This window comes from Aedes albopictus, chromosome 3 (assembly GCF_035046485.1).
Source record: "Aedes albopictus strain Foshan chromosome 3, AalbF5, whole genome shotgun sequence".
Classification (NCBI taxonomy): Eukaryota; Metazoa; Arthropoda; class Insecta; order Diptera; family Culicidae; genus Aedes; species Aedes albopictus.
Window position 1 is genome coordinate 328,227,318 of NC_085138.1, and position 25,773 is coordinate 328,253,090.

The 25,773-nt window shown below is 39.4% G+C and overlaps 2 protein-coding genes across 5 annotated transcripts in view; both read left to right on the top strand.

Moving 5' to 3' along the window:
• LOC109427038 (probable ATP-dependent RNA helicase DHX35) overlaps nt 1-25,773 on the top strand; it is a 51,187-nt gene that overhangs the window by 18,524 nt on the left and 6,890 nt on the right. For all 4 annotated transcript variants that reach the window (XM_062842883.1, XM_019702583.4, XM_019702584.4 and 1 more), the window contains exon 3: nt 3,314-3,531. In XM_062842883.1, coding sequence (XP_062698867.1) covers nt 3,314-3,531 — 218 coding nt within the window. The remainder of the gene's footprint in view (nt 1-3,313; nt 3,532-25,773) is intronic.
• Nucleotides 3,390-25,715, top strand: LOC109623351 (ceramide phosphoethanolamine synthase). The gene is made up of 2 exons (XM_020077894.3): nt 3,390-3,531; nt 22,839-25,715. The coding sequence occupies exon 2, from the start codon at nt 23,033-23,035 to the stop codon at nt 24,173-24,175; it is 1,143 nt and encodes a 380-aa protein (XP_019933453.2). The 5' UTR covers nt 3,390-3,531; nt 22,839-23,032; the 3' UTR covers nt 24,176-25,715.

Consider the following 25,773-nt stretch of genomic DNA (forward strand, 5'->3'; position numbering starts at 1 on the left):
TGGAAGGGTACGTTTGGTCAACGTTCAGGCACACCATTGTTAGACTGCTTTGAATCAGTTGTCTGCCCAATTCATATAATTGTAATAAACGCATTAAGTCATTAGTTATCCAACCACCATTGAATACAAAAGTAATAAGCTATTAGCTCTCAGCAACTTGCATTCTTTGGTTACGACTACTATTGAGAATCGAATGCAGGCACCCTCAGCATTGAAAATATTGATTTAATTGCAATGTTCAGCTTTTGGTAGCTATTTTTACTTTTACATGCCATGAAAAGGGAATCAACTTCGGAATCTTCTCCTGGTTACTTAAGTATAAAGGGGCTGTTCATAAACCACGTAGACCAAAATTTGGTCATCTCAGACCCCCCTCTCCCCTCGTAGACTTTTGTCCATACAAAAATTTTGAAATTTGCGTAGACTTTAGTCAGACCCCCCCTCCCCCCAAAAAGTCTACGTGGTTTATGAACGGCCCCAAACCAAACCCCTTAATCAAAATCCCCGGCAAATAGGGAAGTTCCTAAATTTTGACCACCTAAGTTTTCAAATCCATCCATTATCATCGGGGTCGTACGATTTCAGATTTGACAAGACATATGTACTCTATCCAAACAAAATAGATCCACACATAAACGCCAACTCACCTAGCCCGCCACGGTACGGCAGACAAACCAGCTGGTCGCACGAGACGACCGACGGCGTTACCTATGGTTATCTCCAAGTTTGCTATCTGCTGGGGCAGTCTTTGTGTACAAATGATATAGCTCTATATAGCTTTAGGCCATTATCACTGACGCGATACCGCGCATTGAATTGGCACTATTGGGCTATGTGTACACAAGATTTTGTGCACTACGATAAAGGTGTATGTTAACTAGGGTGTAGCTTGCGGTTCAAAAATTGTCAGAACCAAATATTCGTATCGTTTGCCTTATTCTTTCTATGCCTATAATTCCATTCAAGATTTCTAAAAAAAAAATTTTTTGATTTTTTTAAAAAACAGTATAAAGCAACAAGCTGCACACTAATGTTCAATAGTATGGGACAAATATCAAATCCTCGCTCCAGTCGACTTTTTAGATCCCATTTAGGTCCCATATGAACTGTGCAAAATTTCAGCGCAATCGGTGAAACTATAATTTAGCGCAAGCGGTTCAAAGTTTTCATAGGATTTACTATGGGAAAAGTTACACTTTCAGATAAAAAATCCCAGAGGTCGTCCCTTGTCTCCTTAATTCAAATCGATCAATGTTTCTTGTAGAAAAATTAATTATGAAACTTTCCTTCGAAGACCGCAAAACAATTGGATGCTTGTGGAAAAAGTTATTGATTTATTACCGATTAGTGTTCAAATGAACGGCTTTTTGTTTTGTTTTATTAGCAGCACTGTAGCTGCTGCCTTGGCTGCTGCTGTTTCTGGGGGTGGTGATGCCTCCCGCCACCCCATGCAACAACGGCAGCAGCAGTGCTGCTGATAAAACAAAATAAACAGCCGTTCGTTGGATCACTAATCGGTAATAAATCAATAACTTTTTCCACAAGCATCCAATTGTTTTGCGGTCTTCGAAGGAAAGTTTCATAATCAATTTTTCTACAAGAAACATTGATCGATTTGAATTAAAGAGACAAGGGACGACCTCTGTGATTTTTTATCTGAAAGTGTAACTTTTCCCATAGTAAATCCTATGAAAACTTTGAACCGCTTGCGCTAAATTATAGTTTCACCGATTGCGCTGAAATTTTGCACAGTTCATATGGGACCTAAATGGGATCTAAAAAGTCGACTGGAGCGAGGATTTATTTTTTCCATACAAGCGTGTACCATACTAATGTTCAAGTTCTCTCTAGCAGCTTGCTCGACCATAGAGTTATATCCATTCCGCCCATATGCCTTTATCATTACGTAGATAGCTATAGCGTTGGGATTTCAGTTTGGGCGTTCACATTCATATCACGCTATCACAGTCCACTTTGTGACGGCGATGATGGCGATGAAAGCTTGCCGGTTGAATTCATTTTTTGCTAGTTGCTCTGCGCCTCGGCTCGCCCAGCAGAGGTTGACGTACCTTGCAATTGTTTTCCTGCTTCCATCTATTTCCTCCTTATGGACAATTGACGGCATCATCATCGTCAGTTCGTGCGTGCAGTGATTTCACTTTCCGATAGGGTACAGTAGGAACCCATTGAACGTACAAGTCACGAATCGATCCGATGCGATCCGAGCATACGAGCGGTATTCGATTCATTCGCACGTTCCGACGGTTGCCGGTATGAATTGATATTTTAATTTATTTAACCTTGACCATACCGGGTCGCTAGAGAATTCTTGTAGACTGCAGAAACGGCCGGTTTTGTTCTAGTTTGATACCAACGACCACCGTCGTCGATGGCGATGAAGCAACTCGGAACAGATATAACGAACGGTTCCGTTTGGCATTGAGAGCTTTGTTTTTTTTTCCTGATAATGCGGTCATCGATCGATACGTCGTTGCTCCAATTATCACATCAATTAAGTTAATTTGATTTGAGGAAATTTGTCCCACCTGGTGCGCTATTTCTAATGGTTTGGTGCTGTTAAGTGTGTTTACAGTGGCGGACGAAACAATATAATCGTTGTATCAGCGTAAAATTTAACTTCTTAAGGTTATGAAAGAAAGCTTTCAATGAAAAGACCACTCCAGTCCAGGATGTGTACGGTCGGTTATGCTATACTAAAAGAATTATTCCAGTATATACAGTGTGTTGTATATTGCAGCTTAATGGTTTGACCATCACTGTGTATCTACTATGCTTCTTCCATCTATTCCGTCTGTTTGTCTACAACCAGTGGCGTAGTCCGTATCTTACCCACCATTTCTTTTGGTGTTCCAGAAAACCGTACCACGCCACTGTTCTTATCACGTCCGAGTCTGGTTCTGCTACGATTCATGCCCGAACACTTATCACTAATTCATTCGGCTGGTCGATGATCGAATCATACCACCCGGTACGTTTTAACACCTCCGAGGCGCGCTCTGAGTAATGAATAGCGTCAGCAGCGTCGCGAGTTGCACATAACTTCCCCTAAGCACCGGACACTAATTGAATTTACTCTGTCTGTCGCGGGCTCAGTTATAAGCGTGCCGTAAATCGCTTCGCATTACTGACAGTCGCGTCGTTGTTATTATTAGGAAATTTCTTGTCTTTAGTTATCTAGCAATTTGCAAAAAAAAATGGAGTAACACAACCCTCAGTTGTATGTTAAGTCGTCGTCCTTCGTAAAATCTGCAAGCCATCCTAATATTTCTCTCCCTTTCCTTCCCCACTTCAGATGACGATTCCTTCTCGTCAGAACGTGACGCAGCCCCGTCCGATGATCACGTAACCTCGTTCGTCTTCAACGCCCACCATTCGCTGAACCTTGCCGCACAGCGCGAACGTCTTCCGATTCGGCAGTACCGCGATCAGATCCTCTACTGTCTGGAGAACTACCAAACGTTGGTACTGGTCGGTGAAACCGGTTCCGGCAAGAGCACACAGGTACCACAGGTGAGTGTCGATTTTCTACTAGGTATATGTTCCTATTAATCTATGACTGGGCGCAGTGTGCAGCACAGGTAGACGTTATTACTTATACGTATAAGGAACCAAATGACAAGCACAAAAACTGACACCGGCGACATTATCTTATCGTTCGGTTATTGGTCCAATACATGAGTCATGATAAATTCGATAATTTATGATTTTCGTCGTGTTGGTCATTCCATTCTCTATTAGGAATTCCATCGGAAAATTCCATGTGTTTCTAAATCATATGTTCTATCATGGCTATAAAATAGACCTACATATTCGAATAGTAGATCGACCACTTTTGCATTCGTATATCGTGTGGCAGGCACGCAAATATTTCATACATAAGGAAGTAATTAAGATTTCTGTTACGAAAAGTTATACGTTTCGTTATACTGGCTATGTACTAGCCTAGGATACTCCGGGAACATCAAACGAAGCATATATTATCAAAATAGCCTCAAACACCAATTATAGAACCCATTCAATGTGTTTGTTTCGTAAATTATTGAACTTCATTCGTTGCAAGCTATTTTTCATAAATATTTATAAATGGGGCACGTTCGGTGTAGTACTAGATTTGTAGTCATGAGCTGAATTTTAGTATGGTGAGAAGGTCAGTTCTCTATTTCTGTAATGAAATGGTGCAAAAAGCGTGGGTATTATGTTTTCTTGCCTAATTTGATGCTGATTGAGCAAAACTTTGAATAACTATGTTGTTTATATTGCAAGAAATGGAGAAAACAACAACACTGTTGCCCAAAGTTTTGCTCAAACAGCATTAAATTAGGCAAGGAATCATAATACCCACGCTTTTTGCGCCATTTCACTGCAGAAACGGAGAATTGACCTTCTCACCATACTAAAATTCAGCTCATTACTACAAATCTAGTACTTCACCGAGCTGTCCTATTGCTTTAGAAGAATCAGGTTCTTGGAATATCCTGGAAAGAAATCATTATAACAAGCAAAAATTTTGGAAGTTGATTACGAAAAAATATAATGAAGCACTACCCAACAAACATTGTTGCTGTTCAACAGATGAATAATCTTCTCTTCAGCTTGATTTTAAAAACTTTGGCTGAACAAGCTGTTATTCAGCTATCATTGTTAGTTGGGTACAAATGCATATTGAAATAGAACGTATTGTAGTGGATCACTACAAATGCGTAATAAACAAGGACATCACAAGTAGACATATACTACACAGAACATACGTTTTGCCCTGTCACCCTCTAGTGGATAACAATTTCCGAACCCAGGATGACGAGGTTTCATTATTGTTCTAGGTCCATTAGTCAATCCTGTAATTGTATTTTTTTGGCAGGTTGCCTTTAGTTAGCAGCAATAGTTGCTTACATAGCTCGAGTTTTATCTAGGAATTTCTAATCCTAAGGGGGCACCCTGATTCAGATTTCAGTACGAGACGTTAACATTTGGATGTTCCTGTTAGGGAACGATTCACTTATTTGACCGTTGATTTTTGCCCGAAATGTCCTGAATCATCCGGCCATTAAAAATGAGATGGCTCAGATCCCATGGTGCTCTTTTATTCCAGAGCACTATAAATGTACATTAAACTTAGGAACAAAAAAAAAATAGTACAATTAACTCAAAAGATAATTTTAGCATTTACCATGTACCATGTGGCAGGCCCATGAATGTCAAGTAAATTTATTTTACGAAAAATCTGAGCGTCAATCGATTAGGGCGTATGGGTTATATACAAGTTGAATAAAAATACATACAGTCGGGTCTCCTATAAGACGCTGCCACCCACTTCACGCTCACTGTATCCCACGTTGTCTTTCAACCAATAACGTGCCTAGCCTGTAATATAGTCTTACTGCAGGCAAAAAATCAACTAGATCGGATGGAAGACAGTTGGGAAATTTCAGTGGGCGTAAAGTGGGTGGCAGCGTTTTATAGGAGACCCGACTGTAGTATAGATTTCGATGAAAATCCCACGAACAACTGGAATTTCAATTTTAAACATTTCAAATGCCGATTAGCCGTTCCGAGTAAACTCTGGAGAAAAACTGTTATATCAAACCTCAATTTCTCTGAGGACATTTTGCAATTATATCCAATTTTTTTTCCTATAATCTTTTCTTTGCTTCCTCCTCGGAGGATCTTATCCAAATTCTTTCGTAGTTTCTAACAAAATGCTTCTCGTGAGTTCTTCTTTGAATTTATCGAAATTATTTTTCCTTGGAAAATATGACGTAGTTTTTTTTTCTGGATTTCTTCAGGATTTTCTTTCAAGTCCCATCCAGAGATATTACACTAACTTGCTCCCAGATTTCCTTCTGAGATATTTATGGTATTCCTTTCGGGATTTATAAGATTTGTTTCTAGAATGTCTACCAGAGTTTCTTTCATAATTTCTGCAGGAGAACCTCGCGAGATTTCTTCTGGCGGTATTCCTGATATGCTTCCATAGTTTCTCACTGGATTTCTTTCGGGGATTCTTCCAAAATTTATCCAAAGCTCCTTCAGGAATTTCTCTTGATGATTTTCCTGCATGGCTTTCCAACAGCTTTTCTCAGAATGTTTGCAAGATTTCTGCAGAAGTTTCCAAGGATTTCTTCCAGAGAGTTTTCTGGCATATCTCTTAGATTTAACTCGTAGTTTTTCCTGGCATTTCTCTAAGAGACTTTTGGTGTTTCTCCTTGAATTTCTCAAATATTTCCTCCTGGGATTTCTTCCAGATTCCGATAGCTCCGGTAGTTCCTCTTCTCTTCAGATTTCTTTTCTGTATTTCTTTTGACATTTCTCGGAGATATTTAACAAGGAATATCTCAAGAGCTCTTCCGTGAAAAAAAAAACTCTGTAACAACTTCGAAAATTAATCGCCGTTGAATGTCAAAAGGAACACCCAGAATCTCGTGATAATTTTCGGTAGGGATTTTGGAAAGAAATTTTAGAGTACCGTCTTTCCCCGCTGGTTCGACACGTTTTAATATGAGACTTTTTAATTCGTACCCTGCTTATTCGACATATGTCGAATTAAAAAGTGTTCAAATGTCACAGTGATGTATACTGTACAATGCAAAACAGTTTGATATTGTGCTTATACTCGCACCCGCAGCAGCTCGTCTTGCAGCCGCTAATTCCGAAAGTTCTGATTTGGTGCTATTCGACACCCAAACCAGCTGGAGACCAAACGGAATGTACTGAGGATGGCAACAATCGTAGAAAGAACAAGATTTTCATTCGCACCACCGCAATATCTGTTGAAGTTATGTTTCAATACAAATCTGGAAATCAAAACAAAAATAGAGTTGTCAAATTTCAATAAGTATGGTTGTGTAGGGTGACCAGTTTGTCGAATTAAAAGTTTACCCCGGTTATTCGACAACAGTCGGTATCGAATTAGCGGGGTAATACGGTAATCCCGGGAAAACCAAAATAAAACATCTCAGCAGGATCACTGCAAGAAATCATGTAAACAACTACGTTGACTTCGTCAGGTTTTCCTCATAACATTCCTTTTAGCGGTTTTCAGAGATCATCCTTGAGTTTTCCAAGTATTTCCAAACGGGATAACTCCCAGGTTTTGTTTTTCAAAAAAGTTCATTTTCTCAAGATTTCTCCCGAAGTTCCTTTCGAAATTTCTTCAACAGGTCCTTGCGGAGTTTTCTGACCTGCATCCCGGAGAAATAATATCAGGGATTGTTTTAACAAGGAATTTTGTAGGTTTTCCGAGGAGGTATTCCAATAAAAACTCCTGGAATAATCCTTGTAACAACTTCGTTAGACAATACTTGTTAAACATCCAGAATCTTGTACCAATTTCCGGTAAGGATTCTAGGAAAGAATCTGGGAGTAATCCCGAGAGAATCTAAAAAAAATCTCAGGGATCTCAGAAATCCTGTAAACAACTACGAGGAAAAGTCTGGAATGAAATAACGAGAGAACTGCATGAGAAATATCCTGTATTGCTGATATAGATAGACAAAATGATCGGAACAGGCAAAATTTTCACTTTTCAATTTTTTTAACTAGCAGTAACTTTTCGAAAAGTGCTTCAAATATTCTCAAATTTTCACTGTAAGTTAATCAATTAGTTGTGTATCAATAGTCCAAATTTGGAAAAGATCGGGCTATTCCGCACGTAGTTATAAAGCTTCTAGAAAATGGTATAATTATTTTATACCCAACTTTGAGCTCTTATATCTCCTGATTCAATTAACCGAATGCAATGAAATTTTGACCATTTATGACTTAAATGAAATTGTTGGAGGAGTTATTCCAAGAATAACTACTGTACAAACTCTTGGACAAATCCGAGAAGAATCACAGCGAATTTGCAAGAGGGACTCCGGAAGGAATTACGAAAAATCATTCAGTTCCCGCGAAGGGCTCTGAGAGAAATACCAGTAAATGTTCTGGAATAAATTCTGTAAAGGAATTCTGTAGAATTCTTCTGAAAAAATCACAGAAGAAATCGGTCGGAGTTCAGGAATCCTTAAAGTGTCACAAGAAGGATTCCAGGAAAGAATACATAGTTGTATAAATGACTGTGCAAATTTGGAAGAATCTCCGGGAGAAATTCAAGAAGGAATATCAAGAAAAAATATGGAAGAGATTTTGTAAGAAATAAATACTGATGAAATGCTGTGTAGGAATTTCTAAATGGTTTTTAATTTCCAGATTCATTCGTGTCCACATCGAATTTGTAGCATGTTATCGAAATTGTTAGCTTGCCGCAAATATCTGCTTAATTTAGGAGCACACCTCTTACTCTTCTAGCACGGTTGTACAGATTCCTTATTGATTTAACTTGCTTAACTTAACCACAAGCTTCCTGGAAGGCTCAAGTTCGGAAGAAATAAATTATGTGCATTTCAATTATAAGTAAATACTATAAATTGTGAAATTCGGTACTTTTAATTCAACGTCTCAAAATTAGACAAAATTGAGATCGAAAAATCTTAAGCATCATAAAAACACAGTTTTTTGTTTCAAACAAAAAATACTTACAAGGTAAAATTACATAATTAATGAATGGCCCCGTAGGAAACGATGTTAGGTCATTAGAACAGAGGAAATTAGGTCACATGGCCCTTAGAGCGAATTGATGTTGAAGCGATTGGATAACAGTTTTAGAAAGAGCAGCCTATTATTAAAAGAAAGAAAAAAACTCCTAAAAACTCTGTAGCCGTGCAACTTAAAAGAATACAATAAGAAAATTTCCGATACCACCCGTAACTGTGTATTGTGTAACTTAAAAGAACAGCCTATTGTCGAAACACCAATAAACTGACAAAACAGTGTAACTCGAAAGAACAGTCTTTGATGAAAATATGAAAATATCTTTCTGTGTGGCCTACTTAACATCTCAGTAACAGCTTTATTCGTAAGCACATTTAATTTTCATAATAAAAAATCTCTGTTGAAGTTGGTAACAACTTGTGTGACAAAAACGGCTTGATGACCTTTAGCCAAATGACCGAATGACCACACACCATAATAATGGCAAATCCCGAATTTCTTATTATGAAATGAATAGGCGTTTTTTTTTTAGTAAGATAACACATGTATCGTGACGAATGATTGTCGATTACGAATCATGTTATGATTCAATGTTGTGTGATGGCACATTTTCAAAGCGGTTGCAGACGTTTAATCCATCAATTATTTGCAGACAGATATTTACTATCTTGTAGATAAGTTATCTGGATTTACCGAAATGACGTTTTAATGTACATACAGGGGATAGACAAAATGATCGGGACAGGCAAAATTTTCACTTTTCAAAAAATGTTCAACTAGCTGTAACTTTTCGAAAAGTGCATCAAATATTTTCAAATTTTTACTGTAAGTTCCTCAACTAGTTGTGTATCAGTGGACAAAATTTGGAAAAGATCCGACAATTCTTCACGAAGTTATAAATATTTTTGAAAAAAGGTAAAATTATCCGATAGCCAACTTTGAGCTGTTATATCTCCGGATTCAATGAACCGAATGCAATGAAATTTTGTCCATTTATGACTTATATAATGAGCCATGTAGCACCATTGACTTAACTTAATATTCTTAACACGGAAGAAAGTTATAACGATTAGATTATTTTTCTAAAAAAACACCAAATTATCCAAAATATCAACATCGTTTCAAAATTCAAGATGCAAATTATAGTTCATTTAGTTTCCCTCTAATTGACTTATATATAAATGCGTTTTGAAGGAAAGTAACAACATAGCCGCCAATAAATTGAAAAAGTAATGGGAGGCATATTAAAAATAGACCAATTTACTAAAAAATCGTGAAAAAAAATATAATCACTATAACTTTTTCGCTTGTTAAAAATTTCAAGTTAAGTTAAATGTTTTCCAGAATTCATTATATAAGTCATGAATGGTCAAAATTTCATTGCAATCGGTTCATTGAATCCGGAGATATAACAGCTCAAAGTTGGCTATCGGATAATTTTATCTTTTTCAAAAATCTTTATAACTTCGTGAAGAATTGTCCGATCTTTTCCAAATTTTGTCCACTGATACACAACTAGTTGAAGAAATTACAGTAAAAATTTGAGAATATTGTATGCACTTTTCGAAAAGTTACAGATAGTTGAACATTTTTTGGAAAGTGAAAATTTTGCCTGTCCCGATCATTTTGTCTATCCCCTGTATCTGGAATTAGAAACCGATAACAGAATACGGGCTATTAAGCGACTTAAAGGAATAGTAGCAGGTATTTACGACTTATCTTTGTTTGTAAAGTCTGTCTTTGCTCAGCGCTTGCAGCCGAGCTAAAATAGGTCTCCAGTCTGCATGTCAGCAACGGTAAGAGGTGGATTTAATTTACGTCAAGTCATGAACTGATTTCCAGGTTAGATTCCTGATGAAACTACAGCAAACACAACTTTTCAAAGTTACCACTGGTGTGGTTCCGAACGCGGAGTGCACGGCTTGTACCTGTACAGAGACGCTCTTATTTAAATCAGTTACGCGCTTGATTGAGTTTCTACTGAAATATTCAAGTTATAACCTTCGCACGTACAGCTATTTTTAGGCCACAACCTTTTCCTTCTAACAAAAAATACCATTCTTTTCCCATATGTGATTGAAAATATGAAATCTACTATTCACCACGCTCAAATCTAATTCTATTGCTGTCATGTTCTTTTCATCGTTGGTATACACGAATGTATGGACCCATTCAGAACATCAGCACACCGTTGCTGCTGCTACTGCAGTCTGTTGCGCACCCGTCACGTAATGTTTCCATACCTATAACACTATTTTTTTTATTCAACTCGTCATCACGTCATCATCCTGGCCTGTCGTTATGTAGAAAGTATAGGGGTAGAAAGGTGTGTCGCTCGCGGACTCAGTCTCGAATCGTTCCCCGAAAGGACTGCCTTCAATAAATCCATCAACACATGAACCATGTACAGTGGGGTTCCAGCTTTGGCAACCAAGACAGAAACAAATTTATTTATACGGGCTTGGTGGAGAACGTGCCTCTAGAGCCGACCTACTGACCTATGCAGAAAATCCTGGGTTCAATCCCCGGCCCGTCCCTCTCCTCCTACTTTGTATCTTTCTATGTACTTTCTCTCTCCTCTTTACATATACAGCTCATGTATATTCACATGTTCATAGCCATTGCTAGAGCAAAAACGGGTTGAAAAAGCCGTTTCCCTTCCTTCCAACGTTCCTAGCACAGTGTAAATATATCATATAACGCCTACGAGTTATGCAATCAATACACTGAGCTATTACCTTAGGCCGTTCGCAATGCTGTTTTATTTTGTATGGCGAGTTTTAAAAATGTTAAAACTCGCCATACAAAATAAAACAGCATTGGGAACGGTCTTAGGCCTGGCATCCACACACCAATGTGTGGACCAAGGTACACTAAGGTCTTTTTTTACACGGGTAGTTTTTCTGCTTTAACTCGGTCAATTTTGAACCTACCTATCTGATTTTCCGTATACAGGTAGTACTAACCGTGTCTACCTGTGTACAAATTTTCCTGTGAATTGGCTCAAAATTGACCGAGTTAAACCAGAAAAACTGCCCGTGTAAAAAAAAGACCTTAGTGTATATTCAGTCTGCTGTGGATACAAACGATTACAATCATCGTTTCCTTCCCCTTCACCAGGGTGCGAGGCCGCCATGTTTAAGAATCCAACATCTTGTATGTAAACATTTGTGTATCCACAAAGGATTCCATTGTGGATACACGATAGATGTTGGCTCCTGTCAGATGCATTAGGTGGGATTAGGGTTGCCACATACGTGTTCCCCTTCCCCACATTGACCTGCAACCTGACGATGCAGGCGCCATTGTCGCCTAGAAATTGAAGATCACCAACACCATCACACTGAAGATGCGTGCTAGTCCCCGGCAGAAACCTCATTGATTCCCTGTGTGAGTGTAGCTGGTCTGGCGATGCTGGAGTAGCATCCTCGGGCGATCAATCAAGCTCAAGCTCAAGACAAGACAGACATAAATTTATATACTTTTTTTGTAGAAATCTTCAAAAGTATTCACAGAAAAACAGATCATTTTGTCAGTTATCATAGGGTAGATCTGAAGTATTTTGGGGAAATGAAGTCAGTTTGCGAAACCTTGATTTCAATGAAAGACGTTTATACGATAGGGACAACCTTGAAATGTTCTTTTAAAGCTTTGTTAGTCCCCCAAATTTTGACAAAAATTGGATATCACTGTACAATAATTTATTAAGTGTACCCAGCATGCCCAATCTACTCCAGTGTTGACGGATTGGGTAATTGCTCTCGGGTGGCATAAAGGAGGTAAAAATAGAATCTGATGACGGTTGAGTAGTCATCACGTGCTCGGGAAATGGTTTTTCTGGTTATTCCTCATTGATCAGTTCGGGTGACGAAATTGTTCAACACTGTGCTCAGTAATTTGTTGTGGACCATAACTCCACCCACATACTTGGTTTTCTCGTCGCCGTGACGCAGATGAGGGTAACAGTATTCATTATCAGGACGACGTCTTTGTTGATACTTATACCTAATTATCTACTGCAACAAATCTCAAAGCTTTGCGAGTCGCGCATATTATCCCAACGTAATAAAAGAAGTTATGACGTAATCATTGCTGCAAGTTTTTTTTTTAATTATCGTTACAGGCTAAGAGTTGACTTACTTGTGAAAGTAGAGACAGTTTCGGTAAATAAAGTGTTAGATAGGAAATGAATAATGGAGAATCACTCACTTGAGCAATGCATACTAGTTGTTGTAATGTAATGATGGATAAAATACTATCGTAAGCTACCATTAATTTTTAAGAACTATATTTTTTTAAAAGTTGACATCGGCATTTTGCACTTTGGCACGGAATTGAAGAGCCCAGCCCCAGTGTTACATGGGGGCACGTGAATTACGAGTCACTAATGTTGACACCAGTAAAAGCTTTTCGCTGACGTCACCCGAACAAATCAGTCCCGGTATTTGTGTTCTCAAACAACTCAGTCCTTGCATTCCCTTGGCTCAAGGATAAAACAGAAAGGACATCGCCGGACGGTGCGCTATAAAAGCATAAATGCAAAACAGGGACCCCGGTTCTTTACAACGGCAGTCAGCTAGTCGGTCGGTGTGTTAAAAACCCCATGAAATATTCATCGTGTAGATCGGAATCAGAGTGGGTGCTGGCGGTAGGCGTTTAGCTTGGCGGAATATCCTTCGCCCCCGTGCAGTGCAGTGGTGGACCGGAATCCCATGCATTGACGAACCTTAACAAAAACGGCGCCCACCAAGCCAAGGACCTGACCAACAAACGGATATGTCTCACTCCTATCGTAGTTCGCCCCTTCGGCCGAAGAGGGGGTGTAATGTGTGACCGATTTGATGTCCGTGGGCATTCCAGAATGAATTATTAATTTTTAGTTTGCGCCGAGCTTGTTTTTCTTTGGCAATTCCCTAGGGCCCTGGGAAAGGTGGGTGGGTATGCTTTGTTTGGGGCGCACAAATAGACGGGTTGAGGACGAAAGAGTGGAATGTTTTTACTCTGCTTGCTTTTTATGGCGTTCGATTTACTGTTTAAATGCGTTTCTACGAAGCTAGCTATTTTGAGCTGAAGCCACAGGAGTATTGGTTCGTAAAATAATAGTTTTTTCTACTGATCAGAAGGCATATGAAAATTTTGAAACCTTGTTTTGTCTAATGATGTCGATCTCTTTTAACCTTCACATACCCGACCCTCGACAACTCATTTTGAAAATGCTGGCATTTTGTCAATTTTCATTTGATTTTTTGAAGTCGCCTTTAATCGATCATAAATTGGTGCAAGTTTATCACACTCAAGTGGTCATGTAATATCCGGAACCATTCCGGAGATATTCCGGATTGTACTGGGGTCAGAGGGTGGGGGAGGGGTTATGTTTTGCCAAATGGCGAAAAGTGATTATTTCGTGTGTTATTGTGTTTGAGAGGCCCCCGCGGAACCTGTTTCAGGTGTTCCGGAGCGGCCATATCAGTTGCTACATACTTCAGTCAATTTTTTCTGCCCCATTCTCTTGAAATCATGAAGGTTGATACGTCGCACGGTAGGTTTTGGTTGCAAACCAGAAATGTCCCCGATGTCACCCCCGTGGAACCTATGCTAGATGTTCCGGGATGGCCATATTAGTTGATACAGACTTCAGGGTATCGTTTCTGACTCAGTCATTCGAAATCATGAAGTTTGATATGTCGCACGACATGTTTTGGATGAAAACCAGAAGTGTCCCCAATGAGGCCCCCGCGGAACCTGTCACGATGATCCGGATGTGTCAACTTATTCAAATCCGATTATCGCAGTTGTGTTTTACTGTTCGCAATAAAAATTCCGCTGAAAATCAATGGTTCAAACACAATAACACACGAAATAATCATTTTTAGCCATTTTGGCACCCTTCCTGACCCCAGTACAATGCGGAGTACCTCCGGAATGGTTCCGGATATTGCATGGCCACTTGGGTGTAATAAACTTGCACCAATTTATGATCGATTGAGGGCGACTTAAAAAAAATAGATAAAAATTGACGAAATGTCAGCATTTTCAAAATGAGATGTTGGGGGTCGGGTATGTGAAGGTTAACGAGTACTCTACCGTGTGCAGCATAATTATGCCATGTTCTATGGGAATCCCTATTTACATGAAACATGAAATAGTTATTTAGTAAATTAACTCTTGATGTCATCGACCAAAAGTTTGGGGTCACTATCGTAAAACATGGAAAAGTGATTTGTTGATATCTTTTTTTTATCTAGTTCATTTATTTGGGGCTCTATCGCGTATAACGCTTTACGGAGCCGAGGATCTTTCTTTGTACTTAATAGTATACATTATACAGAGTAATAACTTTTTAATGATATCTGTTAGTAATGGGTGGAAGCCAGGGTACTCGTGGCAGCTCGAGGTTAAAAGGTCACATTTTGAGGGATGGACAGGGAAGGATTGGGCCAAAGGTTTCACTGCTGCTCATCCGGGGGTGAATCGCATCTTGCTAGCGTATTCGGTGCCTTGTGGTGTTGGTACCAACGTATTGTGGGACTTCCGGATGGCCAGGAGCAGTTTGGTAACACAAAGAGGACAAAACAGAGAAACAAAAAGAAAAATGGAGAATTACACAAGCGAATTAAACTTTTATACCAGCAGAGCGAAGAAAGTCGAAAATACATCCCATGTATGTGACATCGCGGGTCCCCAACACATCTCTCACAAGGGTTGTCTACCTCGGGCCTCAAGGGTATCCAATAGTAGCGCTCTGGAAGCGTCATTATCCGGGCATTGCCAAACTACGTGGTCGATGTCATCATAACCGGAACCGCACTTAGTACAAACATTGCTCAACGCGAGGTTAATCCTGTGTAAATGCGCGTCTAGCGAGTAATGGTTGGACATAAGTCTTGACATCACGCGAATGAAATTGCGACTTACATCCAGACCATACCACCACACTCGCAAAGAAACATTAGGTATAATGGAATGTAACCACCGTCCCAGCTGGCCATCTCGCCAATCATTTTGCCAACTTTGAAGAGAACTCTGGCGAACAAAATGGAAAAAAATCATCATGTGAAATTCTTCTATCATAGATCTCACCTTCCTGTGCGCCCAACTTTGCGAGAGAGTCCGCCTTCTCATTGCCATAAATTGAGCAAAGTGAGGGGACCCATACAAAGGTAATCTTGTAGGATCTTTCGACCAGTGCACCTATCTGCTCCCTTATTTTTGTAAGAAAGTATGATGGATGTTTAACAGGTTTTATCGACCGGAGTGCCTCAATCGAACTAAGGCTATCCGAGAAGATGAAGAAATGGTCTACGGGCATGTTGGAAATCATCCCCAAAGCGAAGTTGATTGCTGCCAGCTCAGCAACATAAACCGAACAAGGTTCCTGAAGTTTGCGGAAGGCGGTGACATTTTCACAGGAATTGACATTTTGGTACTTTTCGTTAGTTAGGTAAAAAGCAATCGAAAGCTAATAGAAAATAGGTTGTATTACCGGTCTTATCTTAAAATTTGGTCGACCCAATTTCCAGCGACACTGCCGTAAGTTTATATTCACTTTTTAGAAAATTTGCCAACTTTAGCTTAAGTTTACATACAAATATTTTTGAAAAAGTTTCACCTAAAGCATGTTTAAAGTTACTTTGACTTATTATCTTTTGAATGAGACCTAGGGTTTTGAAATCGGACGCAAATTGACGGAGATATGGGCTTCAAAAAATGACATGTTTTTTAGGGGGTGACCACAAAATTTTGATCGGGAGTGTAGGTCATCCAAACTGTTCCTGAGGTAAGATCCTAAAGCCTACGAGTGTAACGGTAACTTCTTTCGTTATACAAAGCTACAATTTGTAATCTATCATGTCCTGTAAGTTTTGTGAAAGTTCAATAGACAGAATCAGATCAGTTGGGTTATCCTAGGTCATCCAAACTATTCTGAAGTCCAGATCCTGAAATCTACGGGTGTGACGGTAATTTCTTTCATTATACAAAGCTACGATTTGTTATCTATCATGTCCAGTAAGTCTTCTGAACGTTCAATAGACAGTATCAAAAGGATATCCTTTGTCATCCAAACTGTTCTTGAGTTTAGATCCTAAAGCCTACAAGTGTAGCGGTAACTTATTTCATCATACAAAGCTACAATTTGTTATCTATCATGCCCACTAAGTTTTGTGAAAGTTCATTACACAGTATCAAATCAGTCGGGATATCCTAGGTCATCCAAACTATTCTGAAGATTAGATCCGGAAATCTACAGGTGTGACGATAACTTTTTTCACTATACAAAGCTACGATTTGTAATCTATCATGTCCAGTAAGTCTTCTGAATGTTCAATAGACAGTATGGGTGACTGCCCGTATTATATCAGTCGGGATATCCTAAGTCATCCAAACTGTTCTAAAGTTCAGATCTTAAAGTCTACGGAGACAACGCTAACTTCCTTCATTATAAAAAGCTACGATTTGTAATTTATCATGTCCAGTAAGTTTTGTGAAAGTTCAATAGACAGTATCAGATCAGTCGAAATATCATAGGACCTAGGTCATCCAAACTGTTTTTGAGTTTAGATCCTAAAGCCTACGGGTGTAACAACAACTTCTTTCATTATACAAAGCTTCGAAATGTGCTGGGGTCATCCAGACTATTATGATGTTTAAAATCTAGCATTGAAGTTTATGTTTTGGCTATATAAAGTTAAGTTGCATAATATATATATATAAAAATGAGTTTGAAGTCCCTTTGAGGCAACAAAACTCAAGAACGGCTGAACCGATCGGGATGACTCTTGCACAGATCGATTCGTATTCATGGTGGCTGTGTTTATATGTAGAAAAAGTTACCAAAATTATCAAGAAAAGTATGAAAATAGTGAAGTTGCTAGTTTTCTATGAGCTGGGTAGAAATTGAACATGATCGGAATAAAACCAATCTAGAGGGCTGTGCTGTTATGAGCCCAACAATTGTCAATCCACCACAGCCTGGCAAGACAAAGTATGCCGGGACAGCTAGTCTATTATATATACTAGACTGGGTCAACAAAGTCGATTTTTTGGAACAAAGCTTTTTCGACTCCTTTTAGCGTCCAAAACAACTGTGCAAAATTTGGGAGCGATTGATTGCTTCCCCGTATTCCGCATTGCGATTGAAATTTGTATGGAATTTAGTATGGGAAAACGGGATTTTTTGCATTTTTCTCTTAAATTGAAATTTTTCGTCTAAAACAATCTAACCAATGACGGTAAAGTATAGCCTAGGTTATGCCGAAAAACTTTTCCGAAAACCGCAAAGTGATCTGACACTTGCGAAAAAAGTTATAAGGTTTGCCCGGTGGTGCTTAACATTTAACATGTAAAGGAATCAATAATAAAATCTCAATTTTTGGCCTAAGTTACCAGGCGAATAACTTTTTTCACAAGCGTCAGATCACTTTGCGGTCTTCGGCAAAGTTTTTCGGCATATCCTAGGCTATACTTTAACGTCATTAGTTACATGGTAATAGACAAAAGAATTCAACTTATGAGTAAAATGCAAAAAAGTACGTTTTCCCATACTAACTTCCATACAAATTTCAATCGCAAAGCGGAATACGGGGACGCATTCAATCGTTCCCAAATTTTGCACAGTTGTTTTTGACGCTAATATAGATTGAAAAAGCTTTGTTCCGGGTTGATACGATCAAATTTAAAGTTTCTCCATACAACGTTGACCCACTCTAATATATACTTACTGGTGCTCACAGAATATAATGAGAGACTATGATATAGCTTCGATACAATCAGCATCGCACGCACCGTCCTGCAATATATTACATAAGATCTTTTTTGCTGTTTTGAGTTGCACAACATTACCAACAATCATTACGTATCTAATTCATTTATTTAGCGTTAATACCATCTATAATGAATCTCAATCATCAATTCTTCACCACAACACTCTGTTCGTGGCTGCAGTCCTTATCAGTCCTGCAAAATATCAGTGTCAGTGTTTGTTTTTCAGCCGAAAATGAATGACTGCGGTGGTCGTTTTCAGTTCCTCGATGTGAGAACTGACAGAGTCCGAGAGCTCCATTCGTGAGCAACCCAACAAGGTCAATTCCCAATCATCCACACACTACCATTCGTCTCAAGCGGTAGCTTGTGAGAGTGAGTGCCCTATATGCTAACACGGGTGAAAATACTCAAATACAGAAAATTGAATGGAAATTTAGCCCTGTCAGCTCTCGCTTTCAGCACGCTGCGTGCGAATGTGAGTACTTATTTCATTTCGCTCCCGTGTTGCTGATCGGAAAGCAACATTGACAGGAAAAACAAAACGGAGAAAATGAAAAAAGCAAAATATCGCTATCATAAAGACCTGTCGAAAAATTGCAGCACTGGTCCTTATCCTCGGCCGCGTCCCACATTTGCCAGATCGTTCTGCACCTGGGCCTAATGTTTCTAAGAATTTCTTGTGACCATCAACTATTCAGTGAACATTATTGATTATGTAGGGTTAGTCTATGTCGCGGGAAAGAATTTTGATACAAATGTTAACTGGAAGTTCTTAGTTGTAGGAAAGTTTAGTAAAGCTGAAATATCTCACAGAATTTCACGGATCTGAGTGGGTTAGACTAGGTAACGTAACTTTTCATAGCACAAACAAACAATAACTACAACGAATGCAGATTTTTAAAAATGAGTCTCATAAAAGTTTGTACAACCTTAAATATTTCAAAGGTACAGAACAATGCCTGCTAGTCTTTAAAAAGCTTTAGTAAATATGATTCGTTATGTATCATTATTCAATGTAGAAGTTGTGTACTCTATGAAAGATTAGATGACCCAAAATATCACAATATCATTAAGTGACACATGAGAATAAAGGGGTTTATGGATCCTATTTGGATGTGTAATGATGCTCTCCAAAACGAAATCATCAGTGGTTGTTTCTATCAACTTAGCTCCATAAGAGTAACGAAGATCCATGATATCCCAAAAAAATATGTAAAACAACGCTTATAATTTTTCGAACTACTTTGGTAAATACAGTTGACTATGTGTAGACCTGAAGCTATGGTCTCCGGAGTAGTTTGGTTGATCTGGAATATCTCAAAAGTATCTTGGAATGACTCATGAAATGCCGGGTGGATTACAGATTACAGTTGGGTGTGTTATGTTTCAGTTCATTATGAGAACAACTACTGTTACTGTCAAGAGCTTAACTTCAGGACCGTTTGGATGATCCTAAATGTCCAAAAGGTTTTTAATAATATGTACTTAGTAGACTTCAGGTTGGTCCAGTAACCGCGATTGATGATGCAACGTTACTCAGAATATCAGATATGGCTGCTGTTACGAGTGTAGACCTGAAGTTCTGCACTTTAAGGTAGTTGGACTGAATATCCCTAGAGGGTCTCTAAATGACATTTGATATATCAAGAGCTTCACAGATCCCAGCAGATTATTGCATCTTACTTTGCTTTATAGATTACCGCGCAAATGTTCAATCGTCTAAAATATTTGTTCGCACGTCTAACACTAAAGAAAATAGCAAGTAAACAAACATGGACCACACAAAAACTGTAACCGACGCTTAAAATTTCTAGCAGCGAAACGAATCAATGTATGCTGAAACTGGTGGGAACATATTGTGGTGTGACGAAAAATTTCTGCAGGGGGTCAAATACGGTGCAAAAAAAGCAATAGTAATGCTATTATTTGTGGTGAAAACACATAAAGTCATTCGTCTAGATTTGAAGGACTTCATTATAGGACAGTTTGAACGACGCTGAATGTCCCAAAGGCATTATTATATACCAGATACTTCAGATTAGTCAAGTAACAGCGGTTGATTATGCAACGTTACTCAGTATAACAGAGATATCAGGCCAAACATTTCAATAGGTCCTATCTGCATTTGAGAGGCTCTCTTTGTTCACTTTCTCTTTCAATAATTCCAACTGAACACTTTCCAACTATTTTTGCAGTACAAATCAAAAGACGATTGTTTTGACCATCGATCAATGCAAGGAGACAATCATAATACAAATAAACAGCTGAGATATTGACGAAAGAGAGGGAAACCAAAGAGAGCCTCTCTTCTGCAGATAGGACCTTTAGACATGTTTGGCCTGATATAGCTACTGTTACGAGTGTAGACCTGAAGTTCTGAACTCCAAGGTAGTTAGACTCCAGCTGATATTTCTCAATGAGTTATTATTGGTATCGCTCAAGGAGAACCTTGCGCAATTCCTCCGTATATTTCGGCTGGGATTCCTTCAGAAAGACTTTTTTCTCTGGAGGAATATAATTCTCAAGGAGATCCTCTTAGACTTTCTACTGGGTTTTCTTCTATAGTTTCTACAGGGACTCCTCCAGTAAATTCTTTGTTTGCTTTTCCTGAAGATCCTTCTAAGATTCCAAAAGTAACCTCTCGTAAAATCTCAGAAAGCGCTTCTGAAGAAATTTCAGAAGAATCTTCAAGAGATCCCAGAAGAAACTTTCTCTTTAAAATATCAGAGAACATACTGAGGATGAATAGTAGATACAAGACAGTCTTGAAAATCCCAGAAAGCATATTTTGAGAAGTCTTAGAAAGACCTTTTTAAAGAATTCCATTATGAGTATCTGAAGGAGTATCAGAAGCAATTCCTGAACAGAACCCACAAAGAACCAATGATCCCTCCAGAAATTCGTTCTGCGACTCCTACAAAAGATCCTTTTGAAATTCTTCAACGATTTCTTTTTGGGATTTCTTCTGGTATTCGTAATAGAGTTTTTTAAATCAAAATTTGTTTACGATATTCCTTCAGAAATCATCTATCATCATCAAGAGTTTCTTCCTTCAGACTCCAGTAGATACTCCAGAAGAAGTCCTAGAAGGCATTTTTATGAGATCTCAGAACCCTTGAGGAAGTGGGGTTTCCAGTTAGCCTAGTGGTTAAGGCTATGGATCGCCAATCCGAAGACGGCGTGTTCGATTCCCGTTCCGGTCGGGAGAACTTTCTCGACCCCCTGGGCATAGTGTATCATTGTACTTGCCTCACAATATACAAATTCTTGCAATGGCAGGCAAAGAAAGTCCTCCAATTAATAACTGTGGAAGTGTTCAAAGAATACTAAGTTGAAGCGAGGCAGGTCAAATCCCAGTGAGGACGTCGAGCCATAAAGAAGAAAGGAAGAAGAACTGTTATTTTATTCAAAAAACGCATGAGCTGCTAAAATTGCACTTTGAGAATAATTGGAATGTCCCAGCCCCTTATTCAGTTGGATCTCATTGCAATAGGAAGCAATCAGTGAAGTACTAGATTGAAAGTAGTGAGCTGGATTTTTGTATGGTGAGATGATCAGTTCTCCATTTCTGTAATGAAATGGTCGAAACAGCTTGGGTTATATGATTTCTTGACTAATTTGATGCTATTTGAGCAAAAGTTTGGGTAACTGTGATGTTGTATTATTTATTTCTTGCAATTTCAACAACACAGTTACCCAAAGTTTTGCTCAAACAGCATCAAATTAGGCAAGAAACCATATAACCCACGCTGTTTGCACCATTTCATTGCAGAAATGGAGAACTGATCAACTCACCATACAAAAATCCAGCTCACTACTTTCAATCTAGTACTTCACTGATTGCGTCCTATTGGTACCAGCTCAGATCAATCACGGAGGAGCCACCATTGACATGTATAGTCAGAATTGATCGTTTTGATCGATTCCCGAACCCTCGAGGAAGAACTACTTGAGGAATCGATGAAAACTTTTTTCCCTCTCTAAGTAGCGCTAGTATGAGCTACCGGTTTGGTCTATAGACCAACTTATAAGCATAGCATATCTTACGTTCTGGATCACATATTTTCTGAAATGAAAAAGGCATTTTGTAAACACAAAAACTTTAGTTTGAATTTCGCTCTCTACGTGGTACTAGCACAGACTGTGGTACTAGTGCTGTGATGAACTATCGATTTGCTCCTAGCATCGTATACCACGCGCTTTGCACCACTTAAAAGGATACTGTCTTCGAAAAATTTTCTTGGTTCGTAATAAACTAGACAACTAGACAACAAAAAATCAAGTAAACAGGTAAAATGTATTTACCCAACTAACATATTGTCAAATAGAAATTATGAAGAACTAATCACATTTCATCCCCAATGCATACCCGCACCTCCTGTTCGCAACGCACATATGGGCATGGAAAGGAGTAAGAACACACAAACCGTGCGGAGGGAAGACCTGCTGTCGCGGACCGCGTTTGCTACACTACAAGCTAGTATATACTGATGGTGGTTCCTTTCTCTCTCTTTATTCCGTTTCAGACTGTGGCCGCAGTAGCTTAGAGCTTACATCACTGAGCGCCCAGAAATCGGAAGTTCCAAGTACCTAACCAACCATCCCAGTACCAGTACGTAACCGTAAAGGCCTTCTTTCCGCAACGGAAGTGAATAAAGTTTGTTGAAAGAAATTTGAGTTTTGAGAGAAAGAGAGAGAGAGAGAGAATAGTGCAACAACCATGGTGGGTCCCAGTTCGCAAATCAGCAAACTTTTGCTGACACTGCTGTTCCTGATGATAATATTCTTCATCTGGATGGACGTCAATCTGTACATTCGCATTCAGGACTACCCGATTCGAGACAATGAGATTCGGCTGATCAATGGAACTACCGTGCTGAAGCCTACGTTGCCAGTTACGTCGCCGTTTGCAACGTCCTCGATGCCTTACAGGCAACCGCAAGTGGCCGCCCGATACGAAGATGTGGCGTGGGTATCGTGCGATTTGAATCCGTTGTGCGACGTAACGGTGAAGGCGATGATGCTGGACCACACCAATCATTACCTGTTTGCGCCGATGGCCACCATTGCTGACAATCTGGCGGGATTCTCCAAGGGGGATCTGATCACGCCAAACATGATTTCATTTTTCCACGTGTTCGTGGCGATTGCATCGGGACGGATGATTGCGTCGGATTCGCTCGGATACCGCAGGATTGGTGTGGTTCTGTTCCAGTTCCGGACGTTCCTGGACGATTTGGATGGACACGTTGCTCGAGCTAAGAAAAATATCCGAGGAGAGCGGTCGGACATTGGTTCGGCGGGATACTACATCGACGGAATCTGTGATGGGTTGGGATGCATCGCGCTCATGATTGGTGTTTTCATTTTCCTGAAGAATAATCCTCCGCGGCGGGGCTACACTCAGCTGCAGTCCATTATCCCAGTGTCCGAGTCGAAGAGCTCCGAATCCGGGGTCATCTACAAGGTGAAAGTAACAACGAAGAAAGTGGCTCGAAAAGTGCTCTGCTACAGCGGGATTCTGCTGCTGAGTTCTACCGGCTGGAACCGTTACATAGCAATCTACCAGGACATGCTGGAGCGAGAGGACGTCACTCCGACCCAGTTCCTCCACCAGGAGTCTGTGTTCCGATCGACGGGATTCTTCTTCATCTGCTGGCTGTGGCGAATTTTCAACGTTCACGCGCTGCTTCACTTCCTGCTGCTGAGCATCTTCTGTGATAAACTATGGGAGTACCTGCGGATGATCCAGTACGCCGGCTTCGTTACGCTGCTGGTCATTATCAGCGTGGCCGAGATGCATCTGCTCGGGGTGCAGAATTTTATCTATAAATCACTGACTGGTAACAATACATCGTTGTGATTAAACTAAGATTTAGACGTACATAATGAACGGAAAACAAACAAACATTCAGAGCGTCCTGAAGAAAAACTCCCCCCAACGTCCCACTTATTATCATTATACTATTCGTTAGCTACTTTTTACACTGACATAAACATTAAACTATTGTATGATTAGTGCACAGAAGCAAAGCCTTAGAAATTAGTTAGGAGAAAGAGAGATAGAGAGAGAGCGAGCGAGCACGAATGTATCGGAAAGCAAAACACAATACAGAATTAATACAGAGGAGAAATTTAATTTGTCCTTTTGCAGCAAGTGTCGCCTTCATAACTCCCGTTTCCTACACTGAACGCAATTTGCGTGCTTTTAGTACCTATGGTGGTGTTTTTAGTAGACAGACAAGAAAATAAGTAGCACTAGAACATGAGTCTCGGTAAAGGTTCTAGAGCAATAGAATCTTTTCATAAACTGCGGATATCATAACAAATTGTTATTGTTGTGAATTGTTTAGAAATTTCCATTATATCATGCTTTTGTACACAGTTTTAAGTGCTGTGCGGATCTCGGTTAAAGATCATTATTATTATTTATTATTTTATTCAGCAAATTTTGCTGAAGTCTCGGTTAAACGCTTGACGTTTAATGTTTAATGATAGCTGCAGCCATGGGTGCTGCTATGAATAAACTTGACTTTTTGCTGATATTAGTTAAATTGCGATTGCCGAGCGCTCGGCTGTGCGGATCTCGGCAAAAGAATGAAAATTAGCCGAGCTCAACTGAGTGTGTACTCTGTGTATTCTGCATAACCCTTTCGGGATGAACCAACGTAATTCTGCTGTTCCCAAATGCAATTAATTGAAAAACATGGTCTAAGGTGTTCCGAATCGTGGATGTTCTAGTAATACTAATTTTAACAGCTCTTCTACTAAAGACATCTCGATATGTACGTTTGATCGTTGATTTGTTTTTATTGACAGATTAAGATCATACATCCTACCCAGAGAGTTGTAGAATTATACCTATATATTTAAACGTGAGCAAAATCAAAGGAGTGAAACGCAAGTAGAAAACGAAAATACAAAACACAATAAAGAGATGAACCTATGTTTAGAGTGTTGAACCGGAATCACAAACCTTCTTTTCTATTGCTAGTTTCTAAGACAGAGAAAGATGTGAAATAGCACTATATTTAGCGTGTAGTTTATATTAAATACGGAATACGAACGGAAACGGAAACAATATCACAGTGATGGTCCGGTTGGAGGTTGGCAAAGCCAGCGGCCCATTCGCTACCGACCGATTTTAGTGCACCCAGTAACGTAGTTTGAAGGGATTAGAACAGGTGAACTTGGAACAGGTTATACGTGTGAGAACTATTAGAAACGTTAGAATTGCATTTTCGACTGCGACCCGCTAAGTGTATGGGTGGAAGGGAAAACAGGAGTGTGTTGAAATATTGCCCCCAATGGAAAGCTTTCTAGTTCGAACGAACTCTGCAATGGAGAAATTATAAAAGAAGCAACAAGAGAGATACAAATATATGTGTATATGTGAAGTTTGAGGCAATGAGCGTTATGTGTTATTTCCGAAATTTCCTATTTGACCGTGGTTGATGGAGC

Bases quoted from the DNA above. Each gene is read 5' to 3' on its own strand.
- LOC109623351 (XM_020077894.3), top strand. From the start codon at position 23,033: ATGGTGGGTCCCAGTTCGCAAATCAGCAAACTTTTGCTGACACTGCTG.